We start from the raw sequence: 18,418 nt of genomic DNA, 5'->3' as shown, positions 1-18,418 counted from the left end.
AAACCCACATGTCCATAATTGTAATACCACACCTGGAGACCAAGCCGTGTGCTTCAAAAGCAACAATACATTAAAGGGAGAGGTTGGTTGAACTCCATGATACATTTTGGGGTTCTGAAAACGCCGCTCCCATAACACTACAGTATGGTTAGGAAGACAGTTCCAGGACTTTAACCCAGTGACAGTGAAGGATTGGTGATATAGTTCCCAGTCAAGATAATGTATGACATTTTCATTTAATTTATGAGGCCAGTATTTAGTGCCTGTCCCTAATTGCCATTGAGAAGGTGGTGGTGAGTGGCCTTTTTGCAGTCCATGTGGTGTAGGTATACCCACACCCCACAGTGATGTTGGGGAGGGAGTTCCTGGATTTTGACCCAGCAAAGCGAAGAAATGGCAAAATGGTTCCAAGTCAGGATGGTGTATGAATTGGAGGGGAACTTGTTAGAAGGTGGTATTCCCACACATCTGTTGCCCTTGTTCTTCTAGGTGTCAGTAGTCATGGATTTGCCAGATACTGCCAAAGGAGCATTAGTGAGTTGTTGCAGTGAATCTTGCAAATGGTAAGGTACTCACTGCTGCCACAGTGCGTCGGTGGTGGAGGGAGTAAATGTTTAAGATGGTGGACGGGGTGCCAATCAAGTGGGCTGCTTTGTCTAAGATCATGTCAAGTTTCTTGCTGCTGGGGCTACATTCAACCAGGCAAGTGGGGAGTACTCCAGCACACTCTTGACTTGAGTCTTGAAGATGGTGGACAAGTTTTGGAGAATCAGGAGGTGAAGTACTCTCCATAAAGTTCCCAGCCTCTGATTGCTCTGGCAGCCCCAATATTTATATGGCTGGCCCAGTTTAGTTTCTGGTCAATTCAAAACAGAGCAGGATGTTGATAGTGGGGGAATCAGTGACAGTAATGTCACTGAATGTCAAGGGGAGGTGGTTAGTATCTTTTAATGGAGATGGCCATTGCCTGGCAGTTGTGTAGTACGAATATTACTTGTCACTTGTCAGCCCAGGCCTGGATATCGTCCAGGTCTTGTTGCATTTGAACATGGACTGCTTCGGTATCAAAGGAGTCGCGAATGGTGCTGAAAATTGTGCAATCGTCAGCGAACATCCTCACTTCTGACCTTATGCTTGAAGGAAGGTCATTAATGAAGTATCTGAAGATGGTTAGGCCTAGGACAATCTCCTGAGGAAATCCTGCAGTGATGTCCTGGAGCTGAGATAACTGACCACCAACAACCACGGCCATCTTTCTTCGTGCCAGTATGACTCCAACCAACAAAGAGTTTTCCCCTGATTCCCATTGACACCAGTTTAGCTAAGGCTCCGTGACGCCACACTCTGTCAAAATGTGGCTTTGATATCAAGGGCATCACACACACCTCACCTCTCGCGTTCTGCAATTTTGCCTATGTTTGAACCAAGGCTATAATGAGGTCAGGAGCCGAGTGGCCCTGGTGGAGCCCAAACTGAACACCAGGAGCTGGTTATTGTTGAGCGTCCCTCTTGATAGCACTGCTGATGACCCCTTCCATCACTTTATTAATGATCGAGAGTAGACCGATGGGGCGGAAATAGGCAGAGTTGGATTTTTCCTGCTTTTTGTGGGCAGGACATACTTGGGCAATTTTCCACATTTCTGGGTAGCTGCCAGTGTTGTAGCTGTAATGAACAGTTTGGCTAGGGGTGTGGCAAGTTCTGGGGCACAAGTCTTCAGTACTATTGCTGGAATACTGCCAGGGCCCATTGTCGTTGCAGTATCCAGTGCCTTCAGCTGTTTCTTGATATCATGGGGAAAAAAACAAGAGGGAAAAACATACTTGACCTCATTCTCTCCCACCTGCCTGCCGCAGATGCATCTGCCCATGATAATATCAGTGACCACTGCACAGGCCGGGCGAAGATAAAGTCCTGTCTTCTAATTGAGGATTCCCTCCATCGCGTTGTGTAGCACTACTGCCATGCTAAAAGGAATAGACTACAAACAGATCTGGCAACTCAAAACTGGGCATCCATGAGGCACTGTGAGCAGTCAGCAGCAGCAGAATTGTACTCAACTACAATTTATAACATCATGGCCTGGTATATCCCCCACTCTATCATTACCACCAAGCCAGGGGACAAACCCTGGTTCAATGAAGGGTGTTGAAGGGCCACAAAAGCAAGACAAATCTAACTCTGCCTATTTCTGCCCCATCAGCTTACTCTTGATCATCAATAAAGTGATGGAAGGGTCAACAACAGTATTATCAAGTGGCACTTGCTTAGCAATAACCTGCTCCTGGATACTTAGTTTGGATTCCGTCAGGGCCACTCAGCACTTGACATCATTAGAGCCTTGGTTCCAACATGGATGAAAGAGCTGAAATCCAGAGGTGGGAGTGAGTGACTGCCCTTGATATCAAGGGCGCATTTGGCCAGATGTGGCATCCCGGAGCCCTAGCAAAACTGGAGTCAATGGAAATCAAGGGGGAAAATCACCATTGGTTGGCACAGAGGAAGATGATTGTGCTGGTTGGATGGCTCCAGGATATTGTTGCACAAGTTCCTCAGGAGAGTGTCCTCAGGAGATGCCCGACCATCTTCAGCTGCTTCATCGATGATATTACGATACCAGACCAGATCCCAACATTTGCTAGGATACAGGACACAATCCCAAACCACTTTTTGTTAAACTGTGAGGCGAGGATACTTTGCTGCAGGAGTGATTCCACACACAAATAGAGATATGGTATATTAAAACAAACTTTATTATTAACACAGTATTGTAGCCCTCTAAGATGGACATCAGTCTACAAAATGGAGAACCGCAAAGAATACAGGGAAAAACAGCCATAGTAAGGACACACAGCTTGCAGAAGCATTTAGCATTTTGCACATACAAAACCGGTTTCAAGGCAGTTGCAGAAACTCAGCCAAAGGTGCAAATAGGAAAGCGATCTGCATACTAATGAGGTGATACCGGCCCAGTCCCAGATACAATAGAAACATTTTAAGTATCAATCGATACTTTTCTTTAGCTACCCAGCCAGGATGGCGCCAGAGAAACCAGAACAATGACCCCCTAGGAACCACCCCAGCCATTGAGAAACGACCCCAGGATAGGGGAGTTCAAAACGTATCGATCGGGAAAGACCCAATCGATGAGGGAACCGCCCCAAGGGGGCCTGGACCTCCTGGGACCTATAAAAAGAAGGTCCCACACATGATTCGGTCTGTTGCTTCCTGACTCCGGCCTAGGCTGTTGCATCCTGACTCCGGCCTCCGACTCCAGCCTCCAGATCCTGTCTTTCATCACCGGCCGTTGAGCATCAGCCATCTATCAGTAAGTGCCAAAACAACGATCGCCACGTGACCCAAGCATTGCTTATACTCTTGCCGACTTTAATAACCAGAAGTTGCAGACCAAGAACGGGACGAAGGCCTTGCCCCCTGACCTTGCCTAATCCTTTCTAGATAAGTATTTAGTCGTTTAATAGTAGGAATAAGTATTATTTTTAGCGTGTGCATGAGTATTTATTATATTTGTTATAATAAACACTAATTGTTTGGACTTACTGATCGGTGTTTAGATTTATTGCTTTGAACTTGATCACTTGTGACGGTGTCTCTTACGGCACCTGGCGACTCCAGAGCATAGATACAGATACAGAGCCAAACCAGTGTTAAGCACATGTCCTTTATTGGAGGCGTGTTAATCACACTAACAGTAGAGCGAGCAACAGTATCAAACTACATTATCATCCCAGAAATATAGCTTACAATTACCAGTTAAACAATGCTTAACAATAAAATGAATCACTTTAACTCCTAACTGCTACCTTCTTAATCTCCAATCAAGCAAAGTCCATCACAGGTCAAAACCCATTTTTAAATAAGTTAGCAAATACAGGATTAGTTGCTTATCTTTGGATAGTGAGATCTTTTTAGAGACTGCTTAGAGAGAGAGAGAGAGAGATCCTTTCAGTAAATACCCTGCAGGACCCTGCCGATCAGATTGATAGTGAATCTATCAGTCATCTGTAACAGCTGTTGTTCAGCTCACAGCTTCCAGAAACACTAAACTAAATTGCCTGCTGGAGACCTGATACAGATCTGGCTCCTCCCATTAATTACATCATCCCTATTCTACTCAAATCCTATGACTTGCTTAAGTTTAAACACAACAGGCTGGATTCTCTGCTTCTCGACACTGGTAGGACGATTTGGGCAAAGAATCCAGCATCGGGGAAAAATGGGATTGGTCCTCCCCCCTTGTTTTTTTATTTTTCTATGTTTTAAAATTCAGAGTACCCAATTCTTTTTTTTCCTAATTAAGTGGAAATTTAGAGTGGCAAATCCACCTACCCTGCACATCCTTGGGTTGTGGGGCTGAGGCCCATACAGACACGGGGAGAATGTGCAAACTCCACACGGACAGTGACCCGGGGTCAGGATCGATCCTGGGACCAAGGCACTGTGAGGTAGCAGTGCTAGTCACTGTGCCACCGTACCGCACCCTCCGGTCCTCCCCTGGCGTCGGGATTGAGATTCATGCATGTACCAGCAGGAGTATGCAAATGGATCTTTAAGAACCACTTGTATCCTATTAACAGGCTGGGAACCATATTCTCTGGGTCGGGAAACATGTGGGCGAGAATTGGTGCAGGTCTTGACAAGCGTGCACCTGACGGGGTGGATTAAAGGGCTAACTCTTTTAAGGGAATTGTTCCCAAAGTCCATCAGAGGGCCCCCCCCCCCCACAATGCAAGAACTGCCCAGTCCACCCCCAGCAGACCCCCCCCCCCCCCCCCCCCCACGAGAGCCACCTAATTAATGAGACCCGCCCAGAGACCACCTAAATAAAGAGACACCACCCTAGACTTCCTAAATAAAGAAACCTCCCCCCCCCCCCCCAACGATCCCCTAGATAAAGAGACTCCTTCCAGGCACCCCTAATTAGAGAGACCTCCCAGAGGCCACCTAATTAGAGAGACCTGCCAGAAGAGAGACCCCTGCCTGGAAGCAAGAGAGCAGTTCAGACAGACAGAGGCAGTGAAAAAAATCTCTGCTTCCAAACTCATTTGTGCAATACACCTGCTGGCTCAGGCAGAGGAAGCAGCACCTTGAAAAAGAAAACCAGGCAGCTGGGTTTAAACCCTCTCAGTTTGTTGATCAGCAAGCCATTAATTCATTTCTCTTTGATATTGATTTTAACTAGGCTGTGTTTGGCAGCTTTCACACACACGCAGCTGTCAGCATTGTTCCATTCAATTCAGTAGTGCGTGTCTACCAGGAATTCGGTAGTGTGTGTCTACCAGGACTGGAGTGCGGAGGTGGCCAAGCGGAGAGCCGGGTTTAACTGGATGAAGGCGGTGCTCCACGGAAAGCAGGTGAAGTTCGGCATGTTGCCGCCTGCGCGCCTGTGGGTCACCTACAAGGACCGGCATTACTAATTTGAGTCCCCGGAGGAAGCGTGGGCCTTTGTGCAGGCTGAAAAGTTGGACTCGAACTAGAGATTGGGGGTTATGCTGTAGCTGGTTATTTTGTTTGTTTCTGTTTTTTCTCTCGCTTTCGGACGATGTGGGTTATGGTTTTGTGTTTTAAGGGGGGTACTGGGGTTTGTGGTTGATCTGTGTCTTTGTTTGTACGGAGTTGGTGGTTGGGATGGGACTGCTGTTTGGGAGCTGCGTTGGTGGGGTGGGGCAGTGTGAAAACGCGGGCTTTTCTCTGGTTTCCCACGCTGCGGGACGAGGGGGGTGGAGCTGGTGGCGAGGGGCGTGGCTATTAGACCGGTTTTCCCGCGCTGAAGGAGCTGATGCAGGGGAGGAGGGGGGACCTCACATCGGGAGGGGTCGGAGTTAGAGCGGGAGCTGCCGGGGTCAGCAAAAGTCAGCTGGCTCACTGGAGTACAGTGGAGGGAGCGTCGCAGCTAGGAGGGGTCCTAGCCTTGGGGGGGGAATACCGGGTTGCTGCTTGGATTGGCCAGGGAGGAGTTCGGGGCGGTCGGGGTGAGGTTCTATTGCCGTGGGAAACGGGCCGAAGGGGTGCTGGCCAGGGGCGAGCAGTCGATGGGCTATGGCTAGTCAATGGGGGAGGGGTTCCCCCTGATTACATGGAACGTGAGGGGGTTGAATGGGCCGGTTAAGCGGGCCCGGGTGTTTTCGCATCTGAAGGGTCTGAAGGAGGACGTGGCCATGCTCCAGGATACCCACGTGAAGGTGGCGGACCAGGTCCGTCTGAGGAAGGGGTGGGTGGGGCAGGTTTTCCACTCAGGGCTCAACTCGAAGAACCGGGGGGTGGCGATCCTGGTGGCGAAGAGGGATGCGTTTGAGGCGTCTGAGGTTGTGGCTGATAGTGGCGACAGATATGTGATGGTGAGCGGTAAGCTGCAGGGGGAGAGGGTGGTGTTGATAAATGTGTACGCCCCAAACTGGGATGATGCTGGTTTCATGAGGCTTATGTTGGGCCGCATCCCTTGATCATGGGGGGGACTTCAATACGGTGCTGGATCCCCTACTGGATCGTTCTAGTTCAAGGACAGGCAGGAGGCCGGCGGCGGCCAAGGTGTTGAGGGGGTTTATGGTCCAGATGGGAGGAGTGGATCCCTGGAGGTTCGGGAGGCCGAGGGCTCGGCAGTACTCTTTTTTTCTCCCACGTGCACAGGGTTTATTCCCGCATTGATTTCTTTGTTTTGAGTAGGGGACTGGTCCCGAGGGTGGAGGAGGCCGAGTATTCGGCTATTGCGATTTCGGACCATGCTCCGCATTGGGTGGATCTGGAGATGGGGGAGGTGCAGGACCAGCGCCCGCTTTGGCGTCTGGATGTGGGGCTGTTGTGTGATGAGGAGGTGTGTAGGAGGGTTCGGGGATGTATCAAGAGGTACCTCGAGGTCAATGATACTGGGGAGGTCCAGGTGGGGATGGTGTGGGAGGCTCTGAAGGCAGTGATTAGGGGGGAGCTGATCTCCATCCGAGCCCATAGGGAGAGGGGGGAGAGGAGGGAGAAGGAGAGACTGGTGGGGGAGCTGTTGAGTGTGGATAGGAGATACACGGAGGCCCCGGAGGAGGGATTGCTGGGGGAGCGGCGTAGCTTGCAGGCCAAGCTTGATTTATTGACCACCAGAAAGGCGGAGACACAGTGGAGGAAGGCGCAGGGAGCGGTCTATGAGTATAGATAGAAGGCGAGCAGGATGCTGGCGCATCAGCTTCGTAAGCAGGACGCGGCTAGGGAGATTGGTGGAGTGAAGGATAGGGGTGGGAATGTGGTGCGGCAGGGGGCAGAGGTCAATGAGGTCTTTAGGGACTTTTATAGGGAACTGTACCGGTCGGAGCCGCCGGCGGTGGGAGGGGGAATGGAGAGTTTTTTGGACAGGCTCCGATTTCCAAGGGTGCAGGAGGAGCAGGTGGAAGGACTGGGGGCGCTGATCGAGTTGGAGGAGCTGGTCAGTGGGATTGGCCACATGCAGTCGGGGAAGGCGCCGGGACCGGATGGGTTTCCGGTTGAATTTTATAAGAAATACGCGGACCTGCTGGGCCCCCTGTTGGTTAGGACCTTCAACGAGGCATGGGAGGGGGGTGTTTTGCCCCCGAAGATGTCTCGGGCGCTAATTTCCCTGATCCTGAAGCGTGATAAGGACCCCTTGCAGTGCGGATCATACAGGCCAATTTCACTGCTGAATGTAGACGCCAAGTTGCTGGCGAAGATCTTGGCCACTAGAATAGAGGACTGGGTGCCGGGGGTGGTATATGAAGATCAGACGGGTTTTGTGAAGGGGAGGCAGCTGAACACTAACGTGCGAAGGCTGCTAAATGTGATAATGATGCCGGCAGCAGAAGGAGAGGCGGAGATTGTGGTGGCATTGGATGCGGAGAAGGCCTTTGACAGGGTTGAGTGGGGGTACTTGTGGGAGGTGTTGGAGAGGTTCGGGTTTGGGGTGGGGTTTATTAAATGGGTGAGGTTGCTGTACGAGGCCCCGATGGAGAGTGTAGCGACAAATGGGAGGAGGTCCGAGTACTTCAGGCTCCACCGTGGGACGAGGCAGGGGTGCCCCCTGTCCCCCTTGCTTTTTGCGTTGGCAATTGAGCCTCTTGCCATGGCTTTCAGGGAGTCGGGGAGGTGGAGGGGTTTGGTGCGAGATGGGGAGGACTTGCTGTTGTATGTAGCAGACCCGGAGGTGATGGAGATTCTTGCTGAGTTTGGGAGTTTCTCGGGCTATAAATTGAACCTGGGCAAGAGTGAGCTGTTTGTAGTACACCCGGGAGATCAGGAGGAGGGGATTGGTAGGCTCCCGCTAAAGAGGGCAGTGAGGAGTTTTAGGTACCTGGGGGTTCAGGTGGCTAGGAGCTGGGGGACTCTGCACAAGCTCAATTTTACTAGGTTGGTGGAGCAGATGGAGGAGGAATTTAAAAGGTGGGACATGCTGCCGTTGTCGTTGGCGGGTAGAGTACAGTCCGTTAAAATGACGGTGCTCCCGAGGTTTTTGTTTTTGTTTCAGTGCCTCCCCATTTTCGTTCCGAGGGCCTTTTTTTGGAGGGTGAACAGCAGCATTCTGGGATTTGTTTGGGCGCACGGGACTCCGAGGGTAAGGAGGGTCTTTTTGGAGCGGGGCAGGGATAGAGGGGGGCTGGCGCTGCCCAACCTCTTGGGGTACTATTGGGCGGCTAACGTCCCGATGGTATGTAAGTGGGTAATGGATGGGGAGGGGGCAGCATGGAAACGGATGGAGATGGCGTCCTGTGGAGGCACGAGCCTGAAGGCACTGGTAACGGTGCCGCTGCCGCTCCCTCCAACGAGGTACACTACGAGCCCGGTGGTGGCAGCTACCCTCAAAATTTGGGGGCAGTGGAGGCGACACAGGGGGGAAGTGGGGGGCTTGGTGGAGGCCCCGCTGCGGGGGAACCACCGGTTTGTCCCAGGGAACATGGATGGCGGGTTCCTGGGGTGGCACAGGGCGGGCATTAGGAAGTTGGGAGACCTATTTATTGACAGGAGGTTCGCGAGCCTTGGTGAACTGGAGGAGAAGTTTGAGCTCCCCCTGGGGAATATGTTCAGGTACCTTCAGGTCAAGGCATTTGCGAGGCGGCAGGTGGAGGGGTTCCCTTTGCTGCCCCCGCGGGGGGGGGTAAGGGATAGGATGCTTTCGGAGTGTGGGTCGGGGATGGGAAGGTGTCTGACATCTACCAGGTAATGCAGGAGGTGGGGGAGGCGTCGGTAGAGGAGCTGAAGGCTAAGTGGGAGGTGGAGCTGGGGGAGCAGATTGAGGAGGGGACATGGGCGGACGCCCTGGAGAGGGTGAACTCCTCCTCTTCATGTGCGAGGCTTAGTCTCATCCAGTTCAAGATGCTGCACCGGGCCCATATGACCGGATCTAGGATGAGTAGGTTCTTTGGGGGCGAAGACAGGTGTGTCAGGTGTTCGGGGAGTCCAGCGAACCACGCCCATATGTTCTGGGCATGCCCGGCACTGGAGGAGTTCTGGAAAGGGGTGGCGAGGACGGTGTCGAGGGTGGTGGGATCCAGGGTCAAGCCAGGATGGGGACTCGAGGGGCGAAATTCTCCGCCCCCCACGACGGGTGGGAGAATAGCGGGAGGGCCTTCCCGACATTTTTGCCGCCCTCCCGCTATTCCCCCCCCCCCCCCCCGGCCGAAGTCCCGACCCGAATCGCTGCCGCCGTTTTTTTTTTACGGCCGGCAGCGATTCTCAGCTGTTAGGTGGGCCGAAGTCCCAGCCCTTTCCGCCGTTTTTACGAACGGCAAACACACCTGGTCTTGCCGTTCGTAAAAACGGCGTCACAAACTCGCTATTAATAACCATGGCACCGATTGGCACGGCCGTACCATGGCCGTGCCAAGGGTGCCATGGGCCCGCGATCGGTGGGCACCGATCGCGGGCAGCGGGCCCGATGCCCGCGCACTACTTGTCCTTCCGCCGCCCCGCAGTATCCATTCGCGGGGCGGCTGAGGGGCAACCCGGCCCGCGCATGCGCGGGTTTCGCGCAAAAACGCGATGACGTCACCCGCGCATGCGCGGGTTGGAGTCTTCCAAACTGCGCATGCGCGGCTGACGTCATATGACGCGTCAGCCGGCGCTAACTCCGGCAAGCGGGCTTAACGATTTTCGTTAAGCCCGTCTTGCCGGAGCCTACGGCGTCGGGCTGCGAGCCCCGACCGGGGACCAGAATCGGTCCCCGGTCGGGAAGGGGCGCGCTGCCGTAAAACCCGCCCGGGTTTTACGCCAGCTTTACGATTTCTCCCGTTTTGGGAGAATCTCGCCCGAGATATTTGGGGTTGGGGTGGAGCCCGGAGTGCAGGAGGCGAAAGAGGCCGATGTTTTGGCCTTTGCGTCCCTAGTAGCCCGGCGGAGCATCTTGCTGCAGTGGAAAGATGCGAGACCCCCGAGCGTGAAGACCTGGATTAATGACATGGCAGGATTCATTCAGCTGGAGAGGGTCAAATTCGCCCTGAGGGGGTCGGTACAAAGGTTCTTTAGGAGGTGGCAGCCTTTCCTCGACTTTCTGGCTCAACGAGGCCAGTACTAGGCCAGCAGCAGCAGCAACCCGGGGGGAGGGGGGGTGAAAAGAGAGGAGGGGGGGTGAAAAGAGAGGAGGAGGGGGGGGGAAAGAGAGGAGGGGGGGGAAAGAGAGGAGGGGGGGAAAGAGAGGAGGGGGGGGAAAGAGAGGAGGGGGGGAAAGAGAGGAGGGGGGGAAAAGAGAGGAGGGGGGGAAAGAGAGGAGGGGGGGAAAAGAGAGGAGGGGGGGAAAAGAGAGGAGGGGGGGAAAAGAGAGGAGGGGGGGAAAGAGAGGAGGGGGGAAAAGAGAGGAGGGGAGGAAAGAGAGGAGGGGGAAAAGATAGGAGGGGGGGAAAGAGAGGAGGGGGAAAGAAAGGAGGTGGGGAAAGAGAGGGGGGAAAGAGAGGGGGGGAAAGGAGGGGAGAAAGAGGGGGGGAAAGGAGGGGGGGAAAGGAGGGGGGAAAGGAGGGGGGAAGGAGGGGGGAAAGGAGGGGGGGAAGGGGGGGGGAAGAGGGGGGGAAAGGAGGGGGAAGGAGGGGAGGTTTAGGGGGATAGTGTTTAAGTTAATTTGCTTGTTAATTTATTTTGTTGTTTATTGGGTTTGGGGAGGGTGGGGGGGTTTGTTATATGCGTTGTTACGGGTGCCGGGGGGTGTTTATTATTATTGTTATTGTTATTATGGTTCTGTTGATATATATTTTTCAAAAAATTCCAATAAAAATTATGTTTTTTTTTTAAAAAAGCATTGTTCCATTCATCTCCCTTCAAGCTTGAGTGATGTAAGTAGTCAGCTATGAAACTAACAGTAATGTTTACAAACATCAAATAATTTGCACCCGAATGGACTTTGATTTATGTTTGGTGAACCGTGCCCCTGGAAAATATCCAGGCTTGAGCTGACAAGTGGCATGATATACCCCACATGCCTGACAATTACCATAGTAACAAGAGAGATTTTTACCATTGCCCCATAACATTCAATGACATTACCATAACTGAATCCTCCATTATCAACATCCTGAGGATTACCATTGACTAAAACCTCAACTGGACAAGCCATATAAATATTGTGGCAATAAGTGCAGGTCAGAGGTTAGGAATCTTGCAGTGAGTCACACACCTCCTGACTCCCCAAAAGCCAGTTCATAATCAGCAAGGCAAAAGTCAGGAGTGTACCCAAAGTATACTCCCCATGCCAGATAAGTGAAGCACCAACAACAGTCATAAAGCTTGACTACACCATCCAGGACAAAGCAGCCCACTTAATTGGCATCCCTTCCATAAACATTCACTCCTTCCACCAGCAATGTATACCAGCAGCCAAGTGTATACCTACAAGATACACTGCAGGAACCCACCCAGCCTCCTGAGACAGCACCCTTCAAACTCATGACCACTACCATCTAGAAGGATAAGGGTAGCAGATACATGGGAACACCACCACCTGTGAGTTCCCCTCCAAGTCACCCGCCATCCTGACTTGAAACTATATCATTGTTCTTTCACTGTCGCTGGGTCAAAATCCTGGAACTCTCTCCCTAACAGCACCATGGGTGCACCTACACCACATGTACTGCAACGGTTCGAGAAGACAGCTCACCATTACCTTCTCATGCAATTAGGGATGGACAATGAATGCTGGTCTAGCCAGAAAAGCCCACATCCGTTGAATGGATAAAAAAATTAGCAAATTTGACCAATGCATTAAGTTTCAAAGCAAAACCAAAAGGATCAAGTTTTATGGGATTGGAGTTTAAAAAAGGAAAAAATGGTTAGGCCAATCTGAAAATTTGAGATAAAATCAAGTTGGATGAGATTGAATATCCTTTCCTCATTCCCACAGTTTTCTATAATATGTATTCATAAATTGGTATCACTGCACATGGGCAAGCTGTTTACAAACAGACAAGCAAATTAAAATTCTGCATTTTACGAACTTAAGAGTATCCAATTATTTTTTCCAATTAAGGGGGAATTTAGCGTGGCCAATTCACCTGCCCTAAACATCTTTGGGTTGTGGGGGTGAGACCGACGGAAACACGGGAAGAATGTGCAAACTCCACATGGACAGTGACCCGGGGCTGGGATCGAACCTGGGTCTTTGGTGCCATGAGGCAGCAGTGCTAACCAGTGCACCACCGTGTCGCCCCCTGAATAATCATTTTACTTAAATATTCATCTGAGATTCAATACAGGTGACAATTATTCTTGACAAGTTCAAGGCCATTATATATGACAAAGTCCAGAAATAATTTGATAATCTCTGACACTACATTTACCTGACTCTCCAATTGCTCCAGTTTCTTTGTCTTGATATGAAGAGCTTTACTTGGAAGTGCCCAGAAGTAATTCGAAGTTCCAATTCGATCAGTGTCCACCATTCCATCGTCTACTAGACTCTGTAGTACTTCCTTCACCGACATGAGGGCTAAAATAGTAAAAACGTATCAGCAGCTTGCACTTGCCCCTCAGAATAAAGCAACTGAAAATTAAGCATGATTAGTGTAAGACAGAAAGGCTTCAGCTGTATGACAAGATTTTCACCAGCACCTCTAAATTATGGCTAGCCAGAAACAAAAGCTTAAGGTGCTTCATTGACATCACTAGTCGTTCAACATTGTGCTGGGGCAACTGAGAACATGATTAACTTGTGGTAGAGTGCTATTGAACTTTTGAAGTTAGGCAACTTTCCTGTCCTGCTGCACAAGTGATCTCTGATAAATTTAAAGAGCAAACACTGCTTTTCCTCTTAGAGGAACCAATTATCGTCTATGGTGTCAGCCCTGGCTTAGTGGTGCCGCACTGATCTCTGACTCAGAAGGTAAAGCGTTCAAGCCCCAGTGCAGCTCTATCTAGGGAGACATGTTTTCAAAGGTTCTGACTTTTGGGCGAGCCCTGCCTGTCAATTCAAGATCTTGTGTACTATTTGCAGAAAAGCAAATGAGCTCTTCATGAACCCCAGACAACATTTATCAATCAACGAGATTAATAGTAATTAATATTAAAAAGCAACTATGATAGCGACGTTCAAGAGGCACCTTGACAAATACATGAATAGGATGGGAATAGAGGGATACGGACCCCGGAAGTGCAGAAGGCTTTAGTTTAGACAGGCTTCATGATCGGAGCAGGCTTGAAAGGCTGAAGGGTCTGCTCCTGTGCTGTACTGTACTGTTCTTTGTATCTTTTGCATTGCAATTTGCAGGACCTTGTTGTGCACTAACTGGTTGTCATACTTCCCTATATCATTATGGGCCAGGGTTTAGAAAACTCCAAAGTATATCATGGAGTTCACCTGACCTACAACTGTGTATTAAATTTTGGTTATGAGGAGCACAAGGGCCTACTTGTCCGGTGTTATTCAACAGGGGCCTTAAGCACTTTTAATCAAAAACAAAGTTTATTCTACGAATTTAGTTAACATTTTTATAAACACACACAGTAGGCATTTTTATCAACGACAAACATAAATAGTTCACACAGCTACAGTACTCTATATATAACCTGTAATAAATTTCCCCTTAAACTGTTCCAATTTAATAACAAGGTCCAGAAACCAGAAAACCCTTTTTAAATGCGTGGCCCAGCACACATCACTCAAGACAGATTTTAGATGCTCCTGTGTCCTTTCCAAAACAGCAGGTTTGAATTTCTTCTAGGAAACAATTATTTCTTTTCAAGTTATTAAGTAATTTGGAAACAGCTTTCAAAATGGAGAGAGAGAGAGAGAGAGAGAGAGAGAGAAGACAAAACTTCTCTGTCCGAGTCCAGCAGCCAAATGTGAAAACGAAAGCAAAAATTCAAAGCCACAAAACAGTACCAAACCGAAGCAAAAGTAAAACTCAGAGCCACAGCCCAGTTCCACCTACAGTGACATCACTGAAGCCATGTGATAAGACAGAAACATTTCTTAAAGGGACACTCCCATGACAATATTATTACTACATTTCAAAACATTTGGCAATGTCCTGATGACAGGAAAGAAACTGCTAAAATGCTTGCTTTCTTATGATTATAGTAATGAAAGATGTAAACAGTGGGCTGAGCCATATCGTCAGGCAGCTCCAAAGCACTGCACACTGTTGTTTCACAGCAAATACAGCAGCCATTCACATACAGCAAGGTCCTACAAAATAGCAGTAATGTAAATGGCCTGGTAATCTGTTTTTGGAATTATTGACTGAGGCCTAAATGTTTACATAATATAACATAATAATGTTTACATGAATTTGCGACAATCATGGGGGGCTTTAAAAAAAAATTAGGGTACCCAATTAATTTTTTCCAATTAAGTGACAATTTAGCATGGCCAATTCACCTACCCTGCATGTAGGTGTGGGGTTGTGGGGGCGAAACCCACGCAAACACAGGGAGAATGTGCAAACTCCACACGGACAGTGACCCAGAGCCGGGATCAAACCTCGGACCTCGGCTCCGTGAGACAGCAGAGCTAACCACTGCCCCATCGTGCTGCCCTATCATGGGGGCTTTTAATCAACGTATAGACTGAAAAAGTTAGATGGACAAAGGTACCTAAATGAGGAGTTCATAGAATATTTTAGGGATAGATTCTTACAACATATTCTGGAGGCAATCAAAAAGCAATCTATACTAAACCTGGTATTGGAGAAATAATTGATTAAGGCGCCCTTAGGTAGCAGTGATCATATGATTGACTTTTACATTTGGTTTGAAGGAGAGAAGAGTGGGTCTAAGACTAGTATTTTTAACTTAAATAAGGGCAATTAAGAGGGCATGAAAGAAGAGCTAGCTCAAGTGAATTGGCAAATTAGGTTCAGGGATAGGTCAATAGAGATGCAGTTGCGACATCCAAGGATATGTTTCAGAACACACAGAACAAATACATTTCTACGACAAAGGCAAATTCCAAGGGGAGGACCCACCATCTGTGGTTAATATTAAAGATAGTATCAAACTCAAAAAAAAGCATGTAATTGTGCAAAGATCAATGGCCTATCAGAAGATTAGACAGAATATAAAAACAAGAATAATACTAAAACATTGAAAAGGATAGAAAAATTAAATTACTAGAGAAAGCTAGCTGGAAATTTAAAGCGTATCTATGGATATTTAGAAAAGAATTAACAAAGTGAGCGTTACGTCCTGTGGAAAGTGAGTCTCGGGAATTAAGAATGGAAAATAAGTTAGCAGATGAATTGAACAGGTATTTTCATTGTTCTTTAATACAAGTGATACAAGTAACATCCCAGAAATAGCTGTAAATCAGAAAATGCGAGGAAGCAAGGAACTCAAGAAAATTACAAACACCAAGGAAGTGATGAGTAAATTGTTGGAACTGCAGGCTGACAAGTCCCCGGGTCCTGATGGACTTCATCCGAGGGTATTAAATGAAGTAGCTAATGAGATAGTTGATGCATGGGTTTTAATTTTCCAAAGTTCCTTAGATTCAGTGACAGTCCCATTAGATTGGAAAATAGTGAATATAACTCCTTCATTCAAAAGGGGGTGGAGGCAGAAAGTAGGAAACCACAGGCCAGTTAGTCTAATATCTGGGAAAATGTTAGAAGCTATTATTAAAGCAGGGCACTTGGAAAAATTCAAGATAATCAGGCGGAGTCAATGTGGTTTTGTGAGTGGGAAATCATGCTTAACCAATTTATTGGAGTTCTTTGAAGAAGTAACATGTGTTGTGGGTAAAAGAGAACTGGTGAATTTACTATACTTAGATTTCCAGAAGATATTCGATAAGGATTATTGCAGAAAATAAAAGCTGATGGTGTAGGCAGTAACATGGTGCCATGAATAATGGCTAGCTAACACGAAACAGAGAGCAGGCATAAATGGGTCATTTTCTGGTTGGCAAGATGTAACGAGTGGTGTGTAACAGGGATCAGTGCTGTGGCCTCAAAATTTTACAATTCATATAAATGACTTGGATGATGGGACCAAATGTATGGTTCCTAAATTTGATTATGAGGAAAGATAGATAGGTAGGAAAGTAAGTTGTGGACATGATGAGGCTACAGAGGGATAAAGACAGGTTAAACGAGTGCGCAAAGATCTGGCAAATAGTATACAATGTGGAAAAATGTGAAACTGTCCACTTTGGCAGGAAAGTAGAAAAGAAGCATATTATGTAAATAGTGAGAGACTGCAGAGGGGTCTGGGTTCCCTAGTGCATGAATCACAAAAGGTACAGCAAGTAATTAGGCAAGCGAAGAGAATGTTATTGTTTATTATGAGGAAAATTGAATATAAAGTAAAGATGTTATGCTTCAGTTACACAGGGCCCTAGTGAGACCACATCTGGAGCACTGAATACAGTATTGGTCTCCTTATTTAAGAAAGGGTATAAATACATTGGACGCTGTTCAAAGAACGTTTACTCAACTCAGACCTGAAGTGGGAGGGTTGTCTCATAAGGAAAGGTTTGACGAGCTAGGCTTGTATCCATTAGCATTTAGATGAGGTGACTCGATTGAGACAAACAAGATCCTGAGGGGTCTTGATAAGGTGCATGCGGAAAGCATGTTTCCTCTTGTGGGAGAATCTAGAACTGGAGTTCACTGTATTGTTTTTTACTGTTTCAATATGGCGTTGTTGAGGTGTGGGGGGCGGAGCAATCTCCTCCGCCATTCTATAAGGTCATGGCTGATCTGATTTTAACCTGGACTCCTATTCCCTCCTGTCCCTCCTACTCCCGATAGCCTTTCACCACCTTGCTTACCAAGCATCTAACTACCTCTGCCTTAAAAATATTCAGAACCTACTTCTACCACCTTTTGAGGAAGAGAGTTCCAAAGACCCATGACCCTCAGAGAGAATATTCTCTCATCTCTGTTTTAAATGGGAAACCGCTTATTTTTAAACAGTGAACTCCAGTTCTAGATTCTCCTAGGGGGGTTGGGGGCTTTTAATTTCCCCCAAAAGTCACCCGAAGGTGAGCTGGGTAGACTATTCCGAATCTGACTCCGTTTTTTAAAAAAAAATCATTCTCCTCCTTTTTCACTTTTTCTTACAAATCTACACCCAACAATAAACAATAATCAGTAACGAATGTAATGTCAATCCCCATATCAAAAACAACGATCCAATCCTCCCACCAAACCCCCAGACATTGGCCCGCATGTTAACATAAACAAATTACAAAGAGGAATCAACCATACTCACCATTAACACATACAGACCCCTCACTCCCAGCCCCAACCCCCCTAATATTCGATGTGATTCAATTCTCGAAAGTGCAGAATGAATAACGCCCTTGATCCCCTCAGTTCAAATTTGACCTTTTCAAGCGCCAAGGATTCCAGCAGGTTCACCCGCCATGCCAGGGCACAGGGTGGAGAAATTGATCTCCACCCTAACAGGATCCACCTTCGGGCAATCAACGAGGCGAAGGCGACAACATCTGCCTCCGCGCCCGTTTCCAACCCCGGCTGGTCCGCCATCCCGAATACGGCCTCCCGAGGGCCCGTGTCCAGTTTCACGTGCACCACTTTAGAGATTACCCGAAACACCTCCTTCCAGTAATCCTCCAACTTTGGACAGGACCAAAACATTCACATACATCTTCTACCCCCTCAAAGAGCCGGCTCATCCTCGCCCTTGTAAGGTGCGCTCTATATACCACCTTCAGCTGTATCAGCCCCCACCTCGCACACGAGGTGGAGGCGTTCATTCTCCTCCATACTCTCTCCCAACTCTTCCTCCCACTTTACCTTGATCCCTTCTAGCGGCGTCTTCTCCTCCTCCAAAATAGCCCCGCAAATCGCCGATATTACCCCCTTCTCTCCTGTCGTCAGCACCTCCTCCAGCAATGTGAAAGCCGGCTCTACCAGGAAGCTCTGTATCTCCTTTCTGGCAAAGTCTCGAACCTGCATGTATCTAAATACTTCCCCCTGCTCCAGCCCATACTTCACTCCCGCCTCCTTCAATCCCGCATAAT

General features: G+C 48.6%; 1 protein-coding gene across 1 annotated transcript in view; it reads right to left on the bottom strand.

Moving 5' to 3' along the window:
* Nucleotides 1–18,418, bottom strand: part of mnd1 (meiotic nuclear divisions 1 homolog (S. cerevisiae)) — a 77,078-nt gene that overhangs the window by 23,459 nt on the left and 35,201 nt on the right. Inside the window, exon 4 of the mRNA XM_038792025.1 lies at nucleotides 12,771–12,919. Coding sequence (XP_038647953.1) covers nucleotides 12,771–12,919 — 149 coding nt within the window. The remainder of the gene's footprint in view (nucleotides 1–12,770; nucleotides 12,920–18,418) is intronic.

Source organism: Scyliorhinus canicula, chromosome 3, assembly GCF_902713615.1.
Source record: "Scyliorhinus canicula chromosome 3, sScyCan1.1, whole genome shotgun sequence".
Taxonomy (NCBI): Eukaryota; Metazoa; Chordata; class Chondrichthyes; order Carcharhiniformes; family Scyliorhinidae; genus Scyliorhinus; species Scyliorhinus canicula.
The sequence above is the reverse complement of the archived record's forward strand: the minus strand, read 5'-3'. Positions and strand labels throughout refer to the sequence as shown.